The 22,591-nt window shown below is 39.8% G+C and overlaps 1 protein-coding gene across 2 annotated transcripts in view; it reads left to right on the top strand.

The window, feature by feature from the left end:
* The window catches only part of LOC117225542 (UNC93-like protein), an 84,281-nt gene that overhangs the window by 27,098 nt on the left and 34,592 nt on the right, over positions 1 to 22,591 (top strand). For both annotated transcript variants that reach the window (XM_033479190.2, XM_033479191.2), the window contains exons 2-3: positions 464 to 1,200; positions 15,014 to 15,230. In XM_033479190.2, the coding sequence (XP_033335081.1) occupies positions 480 to 1,200; positions 15,014 to 15,230 (938 nt within the window). In that variant the 5' untranslated portion in view covers positions 464 to 479. The remainder of the gene's footprint in view (positions 1 to 463; positions 1,201 to 15,013; positions 15,231 to 22,591) is intronic.

Raw genomic sequence — 22,591 nt, 5'->3', positions numbered from 1 at the left:
TATATGAAGTTCAAATAAATGGAGTCCACATAAATGAAGTCAAAAAAAATGGAGTCCACATAAATGAAGTCAAAATAAATGAAGTCCAAATAAATGAAGTCCAAATAAATGTAGTCCATATAAATGAAGCCCAAATAAATGGAGTCCATACAAATGAAGTTCAAATAAATGGAATCCACACAAGTGAAATTAAAATAAATAGAGTCCACGCAAATGCGGTTCAAATAAATTGAATCCATATAAATAAAGTTCAAACAAACGGATTTCATATAAATTGAGTTCACACGGCCGAGGTCGATACAAAGTTACACCGTACTTGCGAACATCCCCTCCCGACCTGTGCACAAAACGCGAAAGCAACAGACTCCCCAAAGCCACCCTTGGCAAAATGATCGAAAGTCTGCCGACCAATGCAAGAAAACATATATCGATTAACATCGGGCTCGTTTGTGTCGCGTTTCAGGTAGCAGCCACGTAGAATGGTAACTTCACAACCCGACAGTACCAGAAGCGTGGGCGGCGGGGGCGGCGGTGACGGTGGAGGCGGCGGCGGCGGCGGCGAGGAAACCGTTTACACGGTGACCGTGAGCGGTGTCGGATACAGGAACGAGGGCTACAAAGACGATGGGACCGACGGGATACCTCCGGAGCCGCAGAAGCCGCCGCAGTTGTCGTCGACGGACGACGACACCCAATCACGGAAGTTCAAGCTGTCGCGCGGCGAGAAATGGCGGATCTTAAAGAACATTAGCACCGTCTCGGTGGCATTTATGGTACAGTTCACTGCGTTCCAAGGGACGGCGAACCTGCAATCCTCGATAAACGCTAGTGACGGTTTGGGCACTGTGTCTCTGTCGGCGATTTACGCGGCCCTGGTGCTCTCCTGCATCTTCGTGCCCACCTTCGTGATCAAGAGGCTCACGGTTAAATGGACCCTATGTGTGTCGATGTTGTGTTACGCACCGTACATCGGCTCCCAGTTCTACCCGAAGTTCTACACCCTGGTGCCGGCCGGGGTCCTCCTGGGTCTTGGCGCGGCGCCCATGTGGGCGGCGAAGGCCACTTATCTCACCCAGGTTGGAGGGGTCTACGCGAAGCTCACGGACCAGCCTGTCGACGCCATCGTCGTCAGGTTCTTCGGGTTCTTCTTCCTTGCTTGGCAGACGGCTGAGCTTTGGGGCAACCTCATCTCGTCGCTCGGTGAGTGATACGCTTGTTCCCTTGTCGCGATAGCTGGCCGATAGGCTGCGGATTCTCTATGCTTGCGGCTGCAAAATTGACTAGGCGACATTTTTAACACGTTCCGTGCCGAGCTTTTTTTACTCGAATCTTCACACTTTGATATTTTACTAAAACTTGATGTATTACGTGCAATTATTCATTCTCGTACACATAACAACGTAACAAAAACTTATCAACGCCCATTCTTGCGGTGGAAATTGATTCTTCGGTTCTAAATTTCTTGTAAACAATTTGTTCAGTTCACTAAGTAAACATGCAAGCGTGTACCATCGATGGTACACGTGGCACGGAACGTGTTAAACGGTAACAAGAATTTTAGGACACCGATGCACGTCGTTTGCAGGCTATTTGAATCGTTCGCGAAAGAAAGAAGGGGTTAGAGTTTTCTTTAGGGGACCAAAATTTGTCGACTTTTTGTAGTATGTTTCCGTTAGATATTGACGAGAAAATGCCGAAAGTGCAAGTTTCATTGCGCGGAGTTCATTTGTTCGAAAGTTATACGTATCCGAAAGTGGCGAGTTTTCAGTGTTTTTGAAAAAATAAACGTGGTTTAGTGATCAATGACTTTGACAAATGTCTGAAAAACTTAGTCGACAGGGTCAGATTATTGTGTACGATAGAGTTTATCGTATTTGTCAAAGAATCTAAGTTATTGTCAGATTATTGTAACTTCTGCAATGCCAATTTCGCGATTCGAAGGGTTAAACTGTGGATCTTTATACGAAATTTTCTGCAGCAATTACCCTCATGTTAAATGAGGACACTGAAGGTCTTCGCAGTCATTATTTACACTAAATTAGAGAAACTCATCCATTACTATTGTCCATTACTATTTATTGAATTTATTTCATTTTCAAGCTAGGATAGTTTCTCGAATAAGAAATCATTATTTAACTTCCGTTTCTTGAAATTGTAATTTTGTATAACCATGTGGAAACTAGTGACGAGATAATAGGATGATAAATGCATTTCTATGATTATTTCCCGGAATCAGAAATTCTTCGATCTCGAGTTCACCTTGCGAATGAATTATTAAAGTAAATAATTACGAAATTCGTCTCGTACATGATATCGAAGCAAACAAACGACAACTAGTAAACTCGATCAGGCGTATAAATAAATATTCTGTAAATTGTTGTACACTGTAGATTCATTTTGGCACAACCTTTATATTTGGCATTATTTAGAGTTGTAAACTATCCAGCAGAAGAAAAACGTCGCCGATAAAATTTGCGATCCCGTGACACGCTGTAGCCAGAATAGCATAGTTTCTAAAGCACGTACAAAAAATTTAATCCAGCTACCAGATATAGCTATGCGATGGTTAAAGAGAAACTTGTTTCCTGTATCAACATCGCCGGCACAGCAATCACGACAGAGGTACAGTTCAATAGAAAAACTGCCCCCGGCAATTCGGTTCTGAATCTTCGTTTCACGATTCGTACGCAAACTCTTCGACCATATGTGGTAAATATTCAATGATGCTTCAATCGTTTGGAGCTCATTAACGACAGGGTCGCATTGCTGAAACGACTGCATTGTCTATTTGTCTTGATGACGGTGAAATTCCGACCTTCGGCGAAGCTTGAACTTCGAAGAGCGTAAAACAGTTTTATGACCGGGACGGTCTTTATAATACATAAATCAGCCGTTTATTTTGAAAGTGGCATAAGTCACTTTGTTTTCAAGTCGGTCACTTTGTTTATATATATATATCTTATTTCGTTTATGATCGTTATGTCGGACGTATTCGAGCCGTTTATTTTGAAAGTGGTATAAGTCACTTTACCGTAATGTGAAAAGTGATGATTTTTTAATGTTTATACGAAATTATTTATACTGAGAAAAATGTCTCAGTATCCTGAGATAACAAATACAAGTAAATCTTCTCGAAAGTTAGCATCCATATTTTTAAACGCAATATTTAATATTTATATACATATAAGTCGATATATTTAAGGGTTTGCATTTTAAAGTATTAAATATTAAATATCAAATATTGCGTTTAAAAATATGGATGCTAACTTTCGAGAAGATTTACTTGTATTCGTTATCTCAGGATACTGATATTTTTCTCGGTATAAATAATTTCGTATAAACATTAAAAGATCATCGCTTTTCACATTACGGTAAAGTGACTTATGCCACTTTCAAAATAAACGGCTCGAATACGTCCGACGATCAGTTATGTACCAGGGCCCGTGTCGAAGACCGACATTAATTAAAAAACGTTCTTCGAAACCGCGCGCGGATTTTTGAACGCTTTCGTTCGCCACGCGGATACATTTTCCCTGCTTTAAACGAAGCGAAACGGTGCCGATCAAGCGAAAGTTTCGCGCACCTATTTCTGGGGACTACACAGCCTACTTTATAAATATTGCAAAACAACTCTCATTAGACGTACCGTTAGATTATACAGATTCTTCCTCCTTGCACATGCGCCGACCGCGTGCAGCCTCAAATGAAATTACTCTTACGGTTTGTTTCACTTGAACGGCGCGCAGAATGTTCCCTCCTCAAGGCGCCACGTTCTGGTTCGTTCGTTCACGTTCGAAATAGTTCTCCCAATCATTTGCGTAACGATCTCGATTCGAAACCGCCGCGCACAGATTAATTGTCAGCACTTTGCGCGAACTACAAATGCGTCGATTGCAACAGCATCCGCTGCATTCGTGTCTAATATTAATAACAATAACAATAACAATAACAATAACAACAATAATAATAATAATAATAATATATAAATATTATATACAAATAAATAAAATAATATTATAAAATATATATAATATAAACTAGTTATATATATATATAATATTATATTATTGTATATATATAATATATATGTAGTGTATATATATAGTGTATATATATAATATTATATTATTATTGCGGTATTATTATTATTATATTTATATATTATTTGTATATAATATTATTTATTTATTTATATATATTTTATAATATTAATTATATATATAACTAGTTTATACATATAAGTACTAGTTATATATATATAATTAATATTATAAAATATATATAAATAAATAAATAATATTATATATAAATAATTTATAAATATAATAATAATAATACCGCAATAATAATAATAATTAATAATAATAATAATCGCCAATAATAATAATACGTCGACTTCGCAGAGGGACTGCAAAAGTTCTCTAACGAGAAAAACACTCGAACAATGGAGCGATTACTGGAAAATCCGTGCATCTACAAAAATCTTAGCGACGAGAAACAACGGAATCCACGAACGATACTCCATTATCTAAATTCAATAGACGTGACGTTTGTGAATAGATCATAATCTGATGTCACGTGATACACCGAACAAGCGTCACGAATGTAACGTAACGCTCGACGTAACTGTCCAGTATATTCTTCGAGACGTCGTCAAGAAACGCAAGAAGTAAGTTCTACGTATCAGCAGAGACTCGAGGAAAGCTCTTAGTAACGAAGAACGCATGCTGGTAATCATTTTCAATTCGTCGACGCGACGGAAAACACCTCGGAAAACTCATTTAACACGTTCCGTGCCACGTGTACCATCGATGGTACACGCTTGCATGTTTACTTAGTGAACTGAACAAATTGTTTACAAGAAATTTAGAACCGAAGAATCAATTTCCACCGCAAGAATGGGCGTTGATAAGTTTTTGTTACGTTGTTATGTGTACGAGAATGAATAATTGCACGTAATACATCAAGTTTTAGTAAAATATCAAAGTGTGAAGATTCGAGTAAAAAAAGCTCGGCACGGAACGTGTTAAATAATAAACCTTGGTAAATATCTTGCAATGATTTAAACACGGAACAGTCGCCGATAATAAACCTGTGTTATTGTCGCGACATCAAGCACGCGAGAAGAAAAGGAAAGGTAAATGGCGGCGCACTTTTTCTTCGACTATCTTGACTATCATTGTATGGCTAAAAATAGACATTTTCTCGTGAAATGCAATTTGAAACAACAAAATCCAGTCGTAAAATTTATTCGCGTGATCGAATCCAAATAAAATCCGTCTCGAACGAGGCAACCTATCTTATCGCTTCATTTAATGATATTCATCATTTCGCGACGTTCCATAAGTTGCATCCGTGTTCGCGAAACGATGCAACGACCTTAAAATACGCCGGCTGCGCGGAGAAGTTTCCGCGCGAACAGCGCGGACCGTGTTGCGTCGACCGATCGGAAATCGTATCATCCTGTTCGCTGTTTCGAAGTTCCACCGATCGACTTTATATCCAAGAAAACGGACAATCTCTCTCTGGACAAACGAACTCAACCGGCAGCCTCGAACAAGTGTCGCGAGTTCCACGACCGCGCGCGTCAGCGAACCTGAACGCATAGTTGTCCGCGGCACGAATAAATCGTTGCGCAGTGTCCGCGGCGGCACGTTCTCGCGGCTATCCCCGATCGATTCTTCGCGGTCACCCGGTGTGCACCGCGCAAGTGTTAATGCTGGTCTCGGCAGGGAAAGGACCGAATGTTTGGCCCGACTGTCTGACCGCGCACGCGTTATTACCGCTTTGCACGCTCGGTCTGTCGCAACGCGTGCTGCTCGCATGTCCACGGTTATGCGAGGCGCCGATCTCGGCCGACACGTCGACTCCTCCCGCTGTCGAACCGGGAGCCCGGAGTGTGTGGTAATCGCCGTAGCGAGAAACGATTAGGCTCGCGCCGGTCACCACACTGGCGAATTTACGACGTTCGCCGTGATATTGACACCGATCGACCGCGTCCTCGAGATGCTACTTTTCCGAAAGAAAAAAAATACGGTCCCTTGTTTACGCCTCGGGCACCCAGAGCGCCCAATATCTCGCGCGATCTATTCCCAGGAACTATTAGCATTTCAAATGATGCTTAGAACGGGAATCCCCGAAAACCGTGGACTAAACCCGACGCGGATTAATTTATCGGACGCGCGCGGCGCTCGTGAAGAAACGGCGGAATTGCTGGGTCTTCTGTGGCCCGGGTGAAATTTCTGACGCCTCGGAGCAGGATTCGAGCAGCCTTCGAATTTTAGTCGGAACTGTCCGATCAATCATACCGTGGACTTTTAGTGGCGCTTTTATGGTTGCGGTTGCGCACGCTTCGGGGGAAATTTGGTCAGCGTCGCGTGTTTACGCGGATTGTAAATTGGAATGTTTGTGTTCGGTGGGCTAGATGATGTTATGATGGTGCTTTGCGAATAGAAATTCATGGTCAGAGTTTTAGAACAGGTGTGATGACTGGTAAACAAATGTGCATATTTTACAGAAATTCTTTGTGGTTGTTATAAATTGTAATAGAGTGAAGAGTCTGCTGAGATAATAAAGTATAAAAACGATGATTGTTCTTTTGTAATTTCTTGGATGGATATACTGTTCGTTGAAGAAAATGTTATTAAAAAGGAAATAGTGTAAAATAATTGGAAATGTGAGATTATTGAACGTAAATGTTTTCCTCTGATTTCACATGAAATGATGTCGGACTATAAACCGAACCCTAAATGTTGTAACAATAACGAAGAAACAAGACAGTTGGCCTTATCATAATTTCGTAGAAAACTTTGTTGATAATAATCCGGTTAAAAATAATAATCTAGCGCATAAAATGATAACGGAATGGAAAATTAAACTCTGAGCAGAAAATGGTCGCTTACGACCCTAGGATACCAGTTAAGGGTTGACACTAGGTTTACAAAAAATGACTGGTCACTGATTTGTTAACTTGCGATTATTCAGATTATAAAGCTAGATTTATGAGTTATTTATTCCATTAAATGTGTCACTTGCAGCAAATATTACGATAACACTAGTTACAAATCAGAATAAATGTCTTATCGTTATTTTTATAAATATATAAACCAGCTGCTTTTACTGCTCCGTAGATCTAGTGTTAAACAATCCGAAACCTCGAGGAAAGTCAGCTTGCTGAACGTGAATATCCGAGAGTCATGCTACAATAACTATACCGCATAAATCATGCAAAATAAAAACGTTTCAAGACGATTGCAAGAAACAGAAATGAGATAAAAATGAATCGTTTCTTTCAGTAATTTTGACAAATTCGAAATACAGCGACAGCGTATTCCTAAATAATTTCTACGCCAAAGTTATGTTATATTTCACCCACTCATTTCCGCCATAAATACATAAAATTCGTTCTATCAATCGCCGAAACTAAACGGCTTTTTTTTTAAATTAAAAAATAAATTAAATAAAAAAAAAAATAAAAAAAAAAAAATAATACTAATAAATAAATAAAAATAAATAAAATAAATTAAATTAAAAAAAAAATAAATAGCCTTTCCCAATGAGGAAATTAAAATTAAGCAAAACAAGAGGAAAAATAAAATTCCCAAACGACGAAGCGGCGATCCAGGGCGACATCGTTTGGAACTCCCCGCGTCGGGAATTCCGCGCGGACACCTGTTGAGCCGTGTCCTCTCCGTCTCTGACCTTGTTGTAGCACGACCTTGCGACGCGGCTTCAAAAGTCATGGCCCGGGGAGCCGTTCGAAGTCGTGCGACACGTGTCCCCACCGAAACAACACGGAGCGCTCGAAATGGCGGTGTGCACGGGGCTTTACGTTTCGGCCGTGCCTGACTGACAACGAACGACGGCGATCGGCTCGCCGAGAAGGACGGCCGATTGCTGGGTCTCGGGCGCGATTGCGACGGAGAACGCTTCGCACGCAGGAAGAAACAAGATTTATCCGGTATAAACCCGTGATAGTCGGTTTCCGTACCACCTCGTACGCATTCCCCGATACCGTGGGCCGGGAACGCGCGTTCTCCAACTGTTCTCCACCATTCAGATTCCTCGAGCTCTCGAACCCGTCACGAACGCTTCCTACGGCCGCGTGCCGGCTCTTCCGGAAGACGCCGCTCGCTGGAGCATCGTTCATTGATCGTGCCAGGAGCAACGGTGATCCATGCAGCGCGCTCATTTTCCTCGATCGCGATGACAATCGCAGGGATCCAGTTTCAACTCTTCCTGGATCTGTCTATCGGTTACGAGACGATGGAAGACGACAAGCAACGCGTTATTCGCAGACGATCGAGACGAATAGATAGGCGCAGGTTTGTTAGACAGTTCCGACTCTTCGACTTCGTGTTGGATCCGATTTTGTATCGAGGGGATGATGGATGATGCAAGGTTAAAGACTGCAGGATCGTGCGTCCGTTGCGGAGGATTGGTTAGAAGATTGGCTGTCATGGAAGTTAACCCTTTGCACTCGAGTGGTGACTCCGAGGCAACGCGAAAATTGTTTTATCGCGTTCCGAGGTAATGTCTCTCTAATTGACGCCCAGATCGTCCATAAAAATGGACAATTTAGGAAGAGGAGACGCGATTGTTCGATCCTTGCGGTTCAATTTTATAGTCACGAATTGTCAACGACTATACAAACGAGCTGCGAGGCTCGCATAATCGTATCTCCTCTTCCCAAATTGTCCAGTTTTGAGCACAATCTCTGCTCAATCACATAATCATTTTTGAGTCAGTTAGGGAGACATTGCTGAGATACGATTGTTCGATCCTTGCGGTTCAATTTTATAGTCACGAATTGTCAACGACTATAGAAACGAGCTGCGAGGCTTGAATAATCGTATCTCCTCTTTCCAAATTGTCCATTTTTGAGCACAATCTCTGCTCAAGTACACAATCATTTTTGAGTCAGTTAGGGAGACATTACTTAGATACGATTGTTCGATCCTTGCGGTTCAATTTTATAGTCACGAATTGTCAACGACTATAGAAACGAGCTGCGAGGCTCGAATAATCGTATCTCCTCTTCCCAAATTGTCCAGTTTTGAGCACAATCTCTGCTCAAGCACACAATCATTTTTGAGTCAGTTAGGGAGACATTGCTGAGATACGATTGTTCGATCCTTGCGGTTCAATTTTATAGTCACGAATTGTCAACGACTATAAAAACGAGCTGCGAGGCTCGAATAATCGTATCTCCTCTTCCCAAATTGTCCAGTTTTGAGCATAATCTCTGCTCAAGCACACAATCATTTTTGAGTCAGTTAGGCAGACATTACTGTATTAGGTCGAGTCGCGAATAACTTGCGTTTCTTTATCGAACGTTTATTTTGTTTCTTTTCTTATTTATTCTTTTTCTGTATTCCTTCTTATTTTATTTATTTCGAACTCTTGGCTATTTAGTGGAAGCAGGAACTGACTCGTAGATACGAACTTTAGATCAGCTGCATAGACTTAGCCGCATCGGAAGTTATTTATTTCTCGAACCTAATCATTTTTATGTTATCAAAGTTCGGATTTAAATAATTGTTCAAGGTGTAACGATCGTATGAGCAACAAGGCACGATTTCATGTGCTTAAAATGCACTTTGTCGCGCAAAATGTGTATATTATTAGTCAGAAAAATTGTTTGAATTTTACAGTTAACCCTTTGCACTCAAGTGGCGACACCACTAAAATTGTTACACATCACGTTCGAAGATAATTTTTGCATTATCAAAGTTTAGATATAAAACATTGTTAAAAGTCTAACTGTTGTATGAGTCACAAGAGTCAATTTCATACGCATAAAATACATCTTGTCATATAAAATGGAGATATCATAAGTCAGAGAAATTAATTTAGATTTACAGTTAAAATGGCTTCGAGTGCAAAGGGTTAAGGAGATTGGTTTCCTACGATTTTTCTTGAGCCTATTTTGTATCATATGCGCAGGAGATGATGGAAGATAAATGGCAGTTTATCGATTGAGGATGATCGTGTCAACATTGATCAGCATTAATTCGATAATTGGTTATTATAAAAATTAAAGAAAATAGTGGCAACGCAGAGCCGGACAAAATTTCATCGAAGAGCTTCGATTTTCCTTGCTCTTACTTTTGCATCATGTACGCAGTGGATGATGGAAGATAAAAATCGGCGATTAGGAGATCGTCGAGCGTATCATTTCACAGAGAGAATTAAATCGAAGGTTGGTCGTGAAGAAAACGAGAAGTGGCATTGTGCACAGTGGAATCTGTCGAATGGCTGGTTGATTAGCTCATCGTGAAACGAAAGAACCTTGCGATCGTAATAAAGCATGCAGATAATGTTGATAGTTGAAACATCGAAGCGTAAAAATACTGTGTAGGAGATCGCGATGATCGCGTTGCTCGAAGAATTAAACGCGGCTAGTTCGCCGAACGATTGTTCCAGTTTTCTTGCATTCCCTAATACCTCGAATAACTGTAATCGATCGTTAGTTCATAGATGTAAGTTCATTGAATAGGAAATATCGCTTCTGGATCATCCGCGCGATTGAGTCAAAAATACCGTGCACAGCTTTGCTATGGTAACACGATATTATGGCAGTGCTGGAATATATTTGAGGTGTTGAATATTTTAGAAAGCAACGCGAGCCGTGTTATGCTCTACAACGAATCCCTTTGCCTTTAAACTAAATCGATGCCTTATCATTTGCTTATTATTAATTTACTTATTATTTATCTTCGTGGATAACACCGTGGATAATTAGACCGCAGGTTTCACGTTTTTATGCTACAAATGAATATGCGAGACACAGGAACAATATGGAACAGGAACAAATTTCGCAACAATTTCAGGACAGACCGTGAATTCGACGAAACGTAAAGTCACATTCGCAAAAGTTACTGGCAAAAATACAAATGCTGAGTCGACAGAACTGCTTCATCTTGACAGACAGGCACCAACGTTGCTGCAGGATTTCGGCTTATTTTCAAACTGAAATTTCGTGCAACGAAATATATCTCGAATTATTCGACACGATAACAGAACAGTTATTCGGTTATTCGGGTTTCACTATTTTTTCAATTGAGCCGTCTATTTTGAAAGTGGCATAAGTCACTTCGTTTTTAAGTCGATATATTTAAGAGTTTGCGTTTCAACACCGTTTAAAAATATGGATGCTAACTTTCGAGAAGATTTACTTGTATTTGTTATCTCAGTATAAATAATTTCGTATAATAACCCATGTTATTAGTTACCTATAATATCAATTTATACTCGGTAAAAAGATTGTCTCGCGTATCGATCGCTTCAGATTTGGACAACGGCGAACGTCGGAGAACCGAACGAACGGTCGAGGTTTTACCGTACACGGGATGAAAGCGTAAAGAAAAGAAAAAAAAGGAAAAAGAATCTCATCTTTTATTAATTTTATGATGATGACGTCCCCAGACGACGAACGCGTCACCGTAACGATTTTCGCGAAGGTCCCCGATGGTAAAACTCCAGGAAGTCGTCGAACCATTTTAATGGCCGCCGCGGGACCACGTTGCGTTTTTTTTTAAATGTCTCAACCTCGCCAAGAAAATTACGTGCCAGGCACAAACGGACACGCGGGGAACAAACACGCGTGTGCGGTCGGGTGTGTTCTCTCGGACGCGAGCTCGCGAGCGCGCGCGCTCGCAACGGCGGAATATATTATATGTTGAGATAAGTAGGACTCGCGGACAATCGGAAACGCTGGTGGGAGACATTGTAAACATACTATGATATTATCAACGACGCTCCGGTGAAAGTTCCTGTCGTTCGCCGCTGTCCGATGACCGCGTACACACCGATTGGCCAACGTGGATTCCAGAATAAAGCCGCGATACGCGTGTATTTCGTGTTAGCGCCGTCGAGATCGCCGCTTAGGGGACCGTACAGCGATTTGCATATTTGAGAAATGGGATCTCGTTCGCGAATAATGAGCGGGAAAGGAGAGAGAGAGAGAGCCGGACCTCGCTGGCAATTTTTAAACAAGCTGCTCCGTTTTTCTGCGGCGAACACTTTGTGTCCCCGGATTTCCGCCTCTTTCTCCGAACGCGGTCTTCGCGGTCTTTGCAGTCTTTAAACAGATCTCTCGCGTCTTTGTTCTTTTGATCGGCTTTGTTTTTATTAGGTCTCGCGAACCGTAAGAATGTCGAAGATGTACCGTGAATTCTCCCTAATCGACGCTGAGATCGTACAGAAAAATGGACAATTAGGGAACAGGAGATGCGATTATTCGAGCCTTGCGGCGCGTTTTCGTAGTTGTTTTAACGATCGGTGAGTATATAATTGTCCATTTTTTTATAGTATTTGAGCGTGAATTACAGAGAATTTATTGTAATACGATGCCATACGACTTGACTTTTCGATTTTATCTCGACCAAATAATATACTTCGATTTTATAAAATTTTGCGAGGTTTCGGTGTGGCAGAAACGCGATTTTTAATTAATGGAACTAAAAATGGAACGTGAATCGTAGTCAATTATATTTCAACCCTTTTGCATGCGATACATCCCAGTGAAATGAAGTCTGTATGTTACAATTAATCCTGGTTAATTATTATTTATTATTTAATTAGCCCATGGTCGAAGCTATTCGAATTCGAAATCCAAAACATGATTTCTGATCTACTGTAGTTCTATTTTATATAATTTATTGCGACTTATGCACGTGAAATCGAGCCTGTTGACAAGTACAATGCAATTTCAATAGTTTCTTTTCAAGTAGAAACAAGTCCGATGCTCTTAGAATGATTTTGAAAAATGGTACACCAATTTTTAGTGGCGCCTCAGAGTCGCCATTCGAGTGCAAAGGGTTAATATTTCGTTTTCGATTAATTCGTTGCACCCACGTCTATAATTGGCATTTTTTTTTAAACAACCAGCAGATTTGATTTGTAATCTGGTATATTGTGTTAACAATTAGCAATTAACAATTAGAAAGGCTTCGTTGTTTCGAGTCCACGATGAATGTAGAAACTAGCCAAAAATTACTGTCGCAACGTGTTAAATTTAAAACGACTATGATTTAATAAACGAAATAATTTCCCTCGAAATGTCTCGGTTCGCTATCTTGCGCGTTGTTTAACAAACCACTTTTACGGATGCAAATATTACATTCGAGCCAGAAAGAACACTTATCTGTTGGTTTTACTGTACTCCCCCGTGCATTATCTCGAGTCCTCATTTTTTTTCCAAGGATTCTTATCAATACGGTAGGCCTCGTACCCGAGACCTATAAATATTAAATTAACTAAACTAACGCGCAACGTGCATTGTACCTTTAAGTATCGTACAACACAATCTGAGCTGCCCCGTGCAGACGGGAATCGAACACAAGGCACGTTTTCTGACTCGTTAGGAAAAAGCACGGGAAGATCCTTCAAGAAATGCAAATTCTGGCTCAATATTGACAGACCGGCACCTAGAAATTTTCGACAGGGTTACGTTCCGTTTCCGCCGGACCGGAAATTACGTATATGTTTGCAGTCTCTTTTTTTAAACGTTAGAAACTACAAATTCGAATTCGCTATTGACACTTCGACTGCCGCGTCGCACGATACGTGGGCTGCAGAATTATTTAAAAATTCATTTTCGCGCTGATCCATTCTGGTTTCTCAATTCTATTAAGATTCGCAAGCGATAAGAATGCTAAAAAGAAGCAACTGGTGTCAATATCGCGCGCTTCGCTTTGCAATTTTAATTCAATTAAGTCAAATGCTTTAATTTTATAAAACTTTTGAGATCTTTTTATGTTAAAATATTTCCCTCAAATTCTTCTCACTTTCTCGTTTGAAAAAAAATGAGCTCCATTCGAGGACAACCGTTGACATTGTCGAACCTTTGTTCACCATTTCCCACGAAAGGATCAATATTCCGTGAAATTTCTGCGGCTCTCCGGCTGACATAACAGCCGAATTATCAGCAGAGAAATGCCTCGGCTTTTGCAGAACGGAAACGCTGATCAGGCTTACCACGAGCAAACAGACAGCAATTGGCCGGTCTCGGCGAGGCGCGCTTGTTTCTCGAGCCGAGTCCTTATTTTTCATTGATCTCGCCGAGGTCGTTTCGTTTTAATCCTCGCGCGACGACGCGTACATAGATCTGCGCGCGCGCGCGCGGATCCAGCCGCTAGAAAGCTGCCCCGCGTTGGATTCCGCTTGCTTCTCGGTTGTACTCCTCCGTGATTAAAGAATTAAGCAATTTACTGGCTCTGCCTGTGTGTGTATGTGTGCAAACAAATCCAACGGCCTAGAAAAACGTTCCCCGCGTTCTGGATGAGAAAATGGTATTGATAAAGAGACTACGAGGTGCGGCGGAAAATGTTGCATTCCTTTCATCACCGAAGAATCGGTTTTAATCCTAGAAAGGCAAGCTGATCGCTCGCTTGAATCAGGCTTTCGGAGCGTGCGCAACGAACAAATTATTCCTTTTTTACCATAGAAATAGGTGGATATTTTGAATCTCATAATTATCGCGTTCAGATGAATTTGACTTTCGGACTCTTTCTCGTTCGTGCTGACTGAAACTTGTTAATTGACTCTTAGGTAGATAATTAGCTTCAGCGAATATTATATATTATATTATATTATATTATATTATATTATATTATATTATATTATATTATATTATATTATATTATTAATATATGTATATTATATATTTAAAGCACATACAATTTAAAAGCAAACATTTAATTGCCCTCGCGGCCCTATTTTATCGTTTACATTAAATTAGAGCGACACATACACATCAGTATTTATTCATTATTATTCATTAATATTTGTATTTGTATTTATATCGTATTATTAATTAATATTCATTGATTGAATTGTAGGGATAACAAATTATTTTTAGTTTTTTCCCCCAGAATCAGTCATTATTCGATCTTAAGTTTATCTCGCGGTTTATTATTCTCAATGTTTCGCGATGGATAAAACTGATCGCAATTCTTTTGTTGAATTAAAGCGTTGTTAACTAAACGTATTTCTTTGTTCTGATTCGAAGTTCTCAGCGGGGGCGAGTTTGGCGGCGCAGGGAACGCCACCACCACTTCGAGCAAAGTGAAGCTGTGCGGTGCCGATTTTTGCGTTCTTGGAAACGGAGGCCACGACAACCTGGAACGTCCTCCGGAGGACGAGATCTACAAAATCTCCTCGATTTATCTAACCTGTGTAATCGTCGCCGTAATCATTGTCGCTCTCTTCGTCGACCCCCTCTCGAGGTGAGTTTACAATTTTTTCGTTCGATCTTACGCACGTGGTTTGCTCCGCTGTCTAATTAGACAGCGCACAGTGCAATGCGCATACTTGGCATCGAGAATTGGCCGAAATTATTTTATTGGTTCATGCGAGACCAAATGTACCCGAGAATTAAATAACGTCGGTGTTCTGCTATGATTTCATAAAAAAAGTCAGAGGCTAAAGAATCTTCAAAGAAAATTAATTTTTACAAATACTATATTTTTATTCATGAAATATATTTATTATTATATTATTATATTACTTATTATATATTATATATGTATTTATTTATATATTTATATATTTATATATATATATTTATTTATATATATATTATATTATTATATTACTACTTCGTAAAAAGATGACAGGATAAAGTATCTTCAAACAAAAGAAATTTTTACAAATACTATAATTTTGTCTGCGTTGTTTTACTTTGATAGAAATTTGATCTAACGGAATACATTTTGTTTCATAAACAGAAAACCGAACTGATCTTAATTCGATTTTAATTTGATTTTAATTTGAATATAATATATAATAAAATTCTACGTGGATCGATTAAAATGCAACGTGCATCGCCGAATTGTTGGGAATAATTTTAATATCGCAGCTCGATACAGAATATAATATTTAATGAGACGCGAGTGAAGAATAATGAAAAAATCCCACGTAAGATTCTTCAACTCGACTTTTGGCCAGTTTTCGAGGCCAAACTCCTCCTCCGCTGTGCAACGTCTACTCGAACATCTGGCTTTCCGCAACGCGCGCTGACCTTTAATTTTTCATTTCTCTATCGCTTCGTGATTAACACCGGGTGGAAATGTCGGCTGCGGCTCGTAATAATCGTATTTATCGGTTTATTTATACGTTGTGACATTCACTGTTGCGTTACGAGGCGCAGCTCGGCCATGAGAAATGAAATTCCACCGTCGGAGACAGTGTAACATTGAAAAATTACTTTCCAAGCATTAATAGTTAATAATTCATGTTCGTCTTCTGCGCGCGTCCTCCCGCCTTTCCCCGAAGCGTCGACGACTCCAAGAATTTCTCGTCTTGTTCGAAAGCATTAATCAATTTCCCGTTTTTCCTTTGTTTCTTCTTTACTTTTTTTTTTTATCCTAATGCCCGGTTATTCGCGATGGGTGTTTTGCTTGCATTCGGCTCAATGGCGACCGTGAGTTTCTAAATGCGTTATTATTGATACCTCGGGAACGTGGCTGTCGTCATTAATTCATTGGACTTAGTACAAATTGCGGGAATCGAGAGGAATCACGATTCTCGATGATAAACTCCTCTATTTTATTGTTCCTCGTAATCGTTTACCGGTTCGAAATGAATATTGATAAGCTTCCCCCGATATCGTGCAGCTAATGATTCACATTCAAGTTTTCTTCAGTTGAATGTACGATAGATCGATAATGTTAATCGGTTTCTTGCCGTATCACCATTAATCTGTTTCATCGATTAATCTGATTACAGTAATTTCTCCCTAATTCGCGCTCCCTAGATCGCGCACAGAAATGAACGATTCGAGAAGTGGAGATACGATTACAGTAATTTCTCCTTAACTCGCGCGCAGATTCCACGCGAAAACGGACAATATTTATATGGAACGTTTTTCTACAATAATTCGTTTAATAATTTAATCGTATCTCCTATTCCCAAATTGTCCATTTCTGCGCGCAATCCGAGCGCGAATCGGGGAGAAACGATCGCATCCGTTTCATCGAATATCGGGGAATGCTTTCGACGATTTTCGTCGGGCATGGTTCTCTAAATTTCCTCGGCTGAAAAGATATTCCATGAAGACGCAAGACCGGGAACTGAAAGGACCGAACAGTTCGCAATCGTCAGTTTAACGGCTTCCCGTGAATCAGCGTAACAAGTCATTCACCATTCGCGTCGATCGCTGAATCCACTATCACCTCTAATTAGTTTCAATTTGCGAGTGAACGTTGCCCGATTTTCACACGATGTTTGGCTTCCCATGACACCGATTGTTTAATGTACAACGCGGCGGGATGCTTCGCAAATATTTAACGAAGTCGCGCCTAGGCTCCGCGCCTCCCCTTTCGATCGACGACAATCATTTCCTTAGAGTTCGATAGCAACCGTTCGATCGTTTCGCATCCGAACGACGAAATCGTCGTGCGTCCTCCTTCGCCGCGATTGCGAAACGTCAAATATTAATTGCATTCGCGGGCGCATCGCGCGAAAACGTGTTTCCCGGCGTTGTTTCGTAAACGTCGCTTGAAATCTGATCGAGAGAGCCAGGAGATTATGCAGATCCCCGTTTCTGGCTACCGTGTGCAACGAAACGATTTTCGGCGGTCCTTTAACAACGTGTGCATAAATTACAATTTACAGTGCGCTACGCGAAGGCCTGAAACTATAATCCGATGTGTGTGTAATCAACTCGGAATCGCGACGAGCCCGTGCGCGAATCTTCCCCGCGAAAAAATCATCTCTCGGCGTGGCATCGATTTAATGTAAATATTTAATAACGATGAGTCAGCTCCTTATAGGCCTCATAAAGTCGCCTGTATTATTTAAAGTGGATTCACCGAGCCTCTATTTATTGCCGTGGAAACACTCGAAGCCGCTGGAAGGCCGACACATCCTGAAAGATTTCTTCTTCTTCTCCCACTTCGTCTTCTTCTTCCTCTTCTTTTTTCCCTTCCAAGTTAAACAAATATCGGGACTCGAGGTGAACGATTACTGAAACCGCACGGTGAAACTCTGTATTTTTCCGTTTCCGTCATTAGAACCCGTCGTCCGTGTTTTCAGCTCATTAACCCCATTATCGGGATCCCGAAACTGTCTCCAGCGCGCGCGTACACAGCAATAACGCGCAGGAAATTGCAAAAGTTGTTGCTCCGGCCGGTTTTATATCATTCCACGTGTTACGACCGGTCACGGCTTTGTTCTGCGCAAAACAAAAGAAAAAAGAGGAACCTTTTCGCGGCGTATGAAAATCTGTACAGATCGCCGTTCGCCAAAATGGCGGTCGGCTCGACCATCTCTAATTAAGACGTCGATCCGCTTGAATTCTCGAACGTTCTGTCTTAATTCGTTTGCACGCGAAGATAAGACAGATATTAATTCCGAATGCGTACTCGCGGACGTCTCATTTGACTATCTAAATTCGTCGTACACGTGTGCAAACAGCGTACAAGAGTTACACACGTGTGTGACAATTGCGGATCGTCGGTCTGCGCCCGCCTTTTCGTATTTCGGAATTCAAGATATTTTGTATTTTAACACTGGTACCACCATCGAGCCAGTCGAAACGACTGGTTTCTGATTCGTTCTTTCGTATTTATTGGAATTATTATTATTTGTGAAAAAATTATTGTTTATTATATTATATATCGATATTATATCACACTTCGGTGAGAAATGTTTCTGCAAACTTTTTCACTGAAGCATATATTATAATAGAATTTTGATATAATAATAGAATATTATATAGAATATAATAATAGAATATTAATAATTATCAATAGAATAGAATAGAATAGAAGTTGCACGAAGTTCGAGTAAATCCAACCTTGTTATTATAAAACAATTGAACATTGCTAGCGTATTATAATACAATGTTGATATAATAATAGAATATTATATAGAATATAATAATAGAATATTAATAATTATCAATAGAATAGAATAGAAGTTGTACGAAATTCGAGTAAATCCAAGCTTGTTATTATAAAACAATTGAACATTGCTAGCGTATTATAATACAATGTTGATATAATAATAGAATATTATATAGAATATAATAATAGAATATTAATAATTATCAATAGAATAGAAGTTGTACGAAATTCGAGTAAATCCAACTTGTTATTATAAAATAATTGTACATTGCTAGCGTTTTGTGTTCGGTTCTATTGTTAATATCGTTCCAATGCCATTTATTGCAAAGCAGCATTGATTATTCTGCTGGTAAAAGAAGGTCGTGGTAGGATTTTTACAAATGACTTTTTATACAAGCAACATTTATGAAAATAAGTAAGTAAATAACAATAATAATAAGTAAAATATTGAGGCTTCGAATGTCCCTTTTTATTTAAGCTAGGAACCCCTTATAGGGTTATTAGCTTTATGTACATTGCTGTGCATAGAAACAATGTGCATATATTCACAGTTAGAAACAAAGAGAAACAAATAACATAAAATTACATGGCACATAAGTAAGAGCAGTGCAGCGGCCAAAGAAACATGAAGAAATATACGTATACAGTTATAGAAAGGAACCGTGCACTTTGAGATAGTTTGACAGTGAATAACGGGCTTAGAATAAACAATCGCCGAACTCCTTAATCAACGTTCTTTTTTCTCTTTTCGTTATTCTGTCAATTCGTCGTTTTAATGTTTACTTTCTTCTCGCGAACAACTGTAGCGCGGCATCGCGCACACAGAGATCGGAGCCGATAATAAAGCCGATCGCGTGCGACGAACACGAGCATCGAATGACGTATAAAGGCGAGCCGAACAAAAAAAATTAATTTTATCAGCCCGCCGGCCTAAAATACCTTCGTATCGTCACGTCCGCGAAGCCGATGTTTACGACCGGCTGTTACACAAAATCGCAAAGTACGAATGAAATTTATTTCTTCCGCAATTACGTTCCGCGGCGTATTCGTGTCGCGCTCGTATCACTCCGAGCGCGTAGATAAATTAGTAGATAAAATAGTAAATTTCGTTCGCATTCATTATATTACGTTTATCCGTCCGATTCGTATCACGGCCGTTCGTTTTCCTCTTTTTTTTTTTTGTTTCGTTCGCGACGCTTGTGCCGTAAATTCATGGATGTAAACATTTTCGACGCCGGCGGCCTTCGTTATCTAAACAAAGGTGTTCTTTACGCACTCCGAGAGGAACAAACGTCATTTCCCCAGTCGATGGCGGCATTGAGCTGTAATTAATTAATGGCCGGCCTTCGACGAAAGTAAACGACGCGTTTCGTTTATTCGACGCAACTTCTTCGCGATTGTTCGCCGCGGACGCTTCATTGTTCATGCATTAAATGCCTCGATATTAACACATTAAAGACGGGAGTCGTAGTACTACGATTTATCTCGGCTTCTCATAAATATGTACTTTAAAACATCTTTTGTAATTAGTGTTTAGTTCTTTTCGTTCTAAGAGTTTAAATAAACTTTTTTAAGTCTAAATTTTTTTACGATTCCACAAAATATCGCCCGCTCTAGGACAAAAAACGAGGCGGGGCGGTCGCCGCGTTACCTAGCATTAGTTACCGCGTTATTATATTATTACCTATTATTATTACCGCGTTTCGTCAAGATCCCCCGCCTTTAATGTGTTAATTCGATCCACGAGAATCGTATTTTCACGAACGAAAAATATCCTCTCGAATAACATGCACAGGTTGGATGAATATTCGATCATTTTCTTTTCGTTGAAATGTCACGTTATAAACGGAACGTAATCGCTCGATTCGAGCAAAGAAATTCTTGTGAAATTACGATCAATTAATTTGCTCGTCATCGTCGTCACAAAATTTATTAAGAGAGCTTATCATCGTCGATGCGTGGACTTTTAGAAACTGTTAAATATTCGTCACACGTTAACACTTGGCAAGACAGATTCTTCTAGCGCAATTTTTTAAGCAACGTAATCGTAGATCCTTGAATCGCGTTTGTAAGACATTTTTCTAACGAAGACGCTTAGACAGAGATTAACGATAATAATTACGAAGATTCGATCTCGAACGGAATCGATCTGAAATGGAAATTCCGAGCCCGTGCTTACGCAAATTTCACGTTTTCGTATCTCGTTCCGCAAACGAAGCCACGACCAAGCAAATATTTGCCCCATCCGCGTCGCGACTTTTTCATTAAGTTGTACATTTCTTTTACATATACACGAAATAACCAAATAAAATCAACGAGAATGAAATTTACACTGTCGCGAGGTTTAACACTGTTTTCATTCTCTTTCTATCATGCGCATTTCTTTCGAAAACGATTACGTACGTTAAAAAAAAGCAAGGCTACAACGCGATGCAGAAAAAGATGAAACTGTAATGAGACGAAAACTAGAACAATTGTATGCATTTACGGTAAAAACGACCTTTTACTATTTATAGCAAGAACGAGCAGATAAAACACGAAACGGCAGAAACACGTGAAAAGAATTTAAAAAAATACTGCAGTGTTGTTGATTTCTTAAAAAGAAGCAACTTTTTGACCACATTTTATATATCGTACGAAGTTTAATACAGTTCTTAGTAAGTGTTTTATTTAGCATTCTATGAAAAATTCTTGTCGAAACTAATTGTACATTAAAAAGATAAATCCGCAAAAAAAAGGTTCAGGAAAGAAGGGAGAACAAACGAAAAGTAAATATAAATTTCCAAGAAGTGCGGAGAATTGTGCACGGAGAACGATCGGCGGCGCATGTTCCCGCAACAACGCTCGAGTTCGCCGGAAAAACCAGTGTTCGGTCAGCCGGCGGCGAACGTTAATTGTTATTTATGAATTTCGATAAGAAGCAACGTTACATCGGGTGAACGTCTGCTCGGCCGGTGGCGCATGCACGACATGTGCTGTACTGCATCTACGTGCGCCGGCACCGTATCTATATCTGCTATGCACGCTCGTTACGGAGACTTCAATGCCGACAACAGCCAGAAATTTATCGAGTTTTAATAAGTACAAATTGCGGCGGCTGGTTGCGTAACCGCCGTGCTTGGATGCATCCAGCGTCGGATGTACGCTATTTTGTAATCATGAGCAGAGCAATGTTTATAGCGATTCTGAATGGGAGAAGAGGAGGGGATCATGAGCGGATCTCGCGCGATACACGATTATTAAGCCGCCGGTTTCGTAATACCCCTGGAAAAAATATTACTGTCTCTTGTTCTCGCTCTTTTTTTCTCGTCCGTTATGCGGGCGAGTTTTCAAGAAGCCGGCACCGGCCACCGGAAGCTTCTGGAAACGCGATCCGGCCGCGAGATTCGACCACCGCGGGCCAGGACTGGGGAAAATGGATTCTTGAAATAGCAAATAGATTGTGAATATTATATAATTATTATTAATATTATTATATAATTGTTATCAATATTATTATTACATAATTATGATTAATATTGTTATCAATATTATTATTACATAATTATGACTAATATTGTTGTCAATATTATTATTACATAATTATGATTAATATTGTTATCAATATTATGATTACATAATTATGATTAATATTGTTATCAATATTATTATTACATAATTATGATTAATATTATTATCAATATTATGATTACATAATTATGACTAATATTGTTATCAATATTATGATTACATAATTATGA

The sequence above is a fragment of the Megalopta genalis genome, chromosome 2, assembly GCF_051020955.1.
Source record: "Megalopta genalis isolate 19385.01 chromosome 2, iyMegGena1_principal, whole genome shotgun sequence".
Taxonomy (NCBI): Eukaryota; Metazoa; Arthropoda; class Insecta; order Hymenoptera; family Halictidae; genus Megalopta; species Megalopta genalis.
This window is presented reverse-complemented; position numbering and strand designations above follow the sequence as displayed.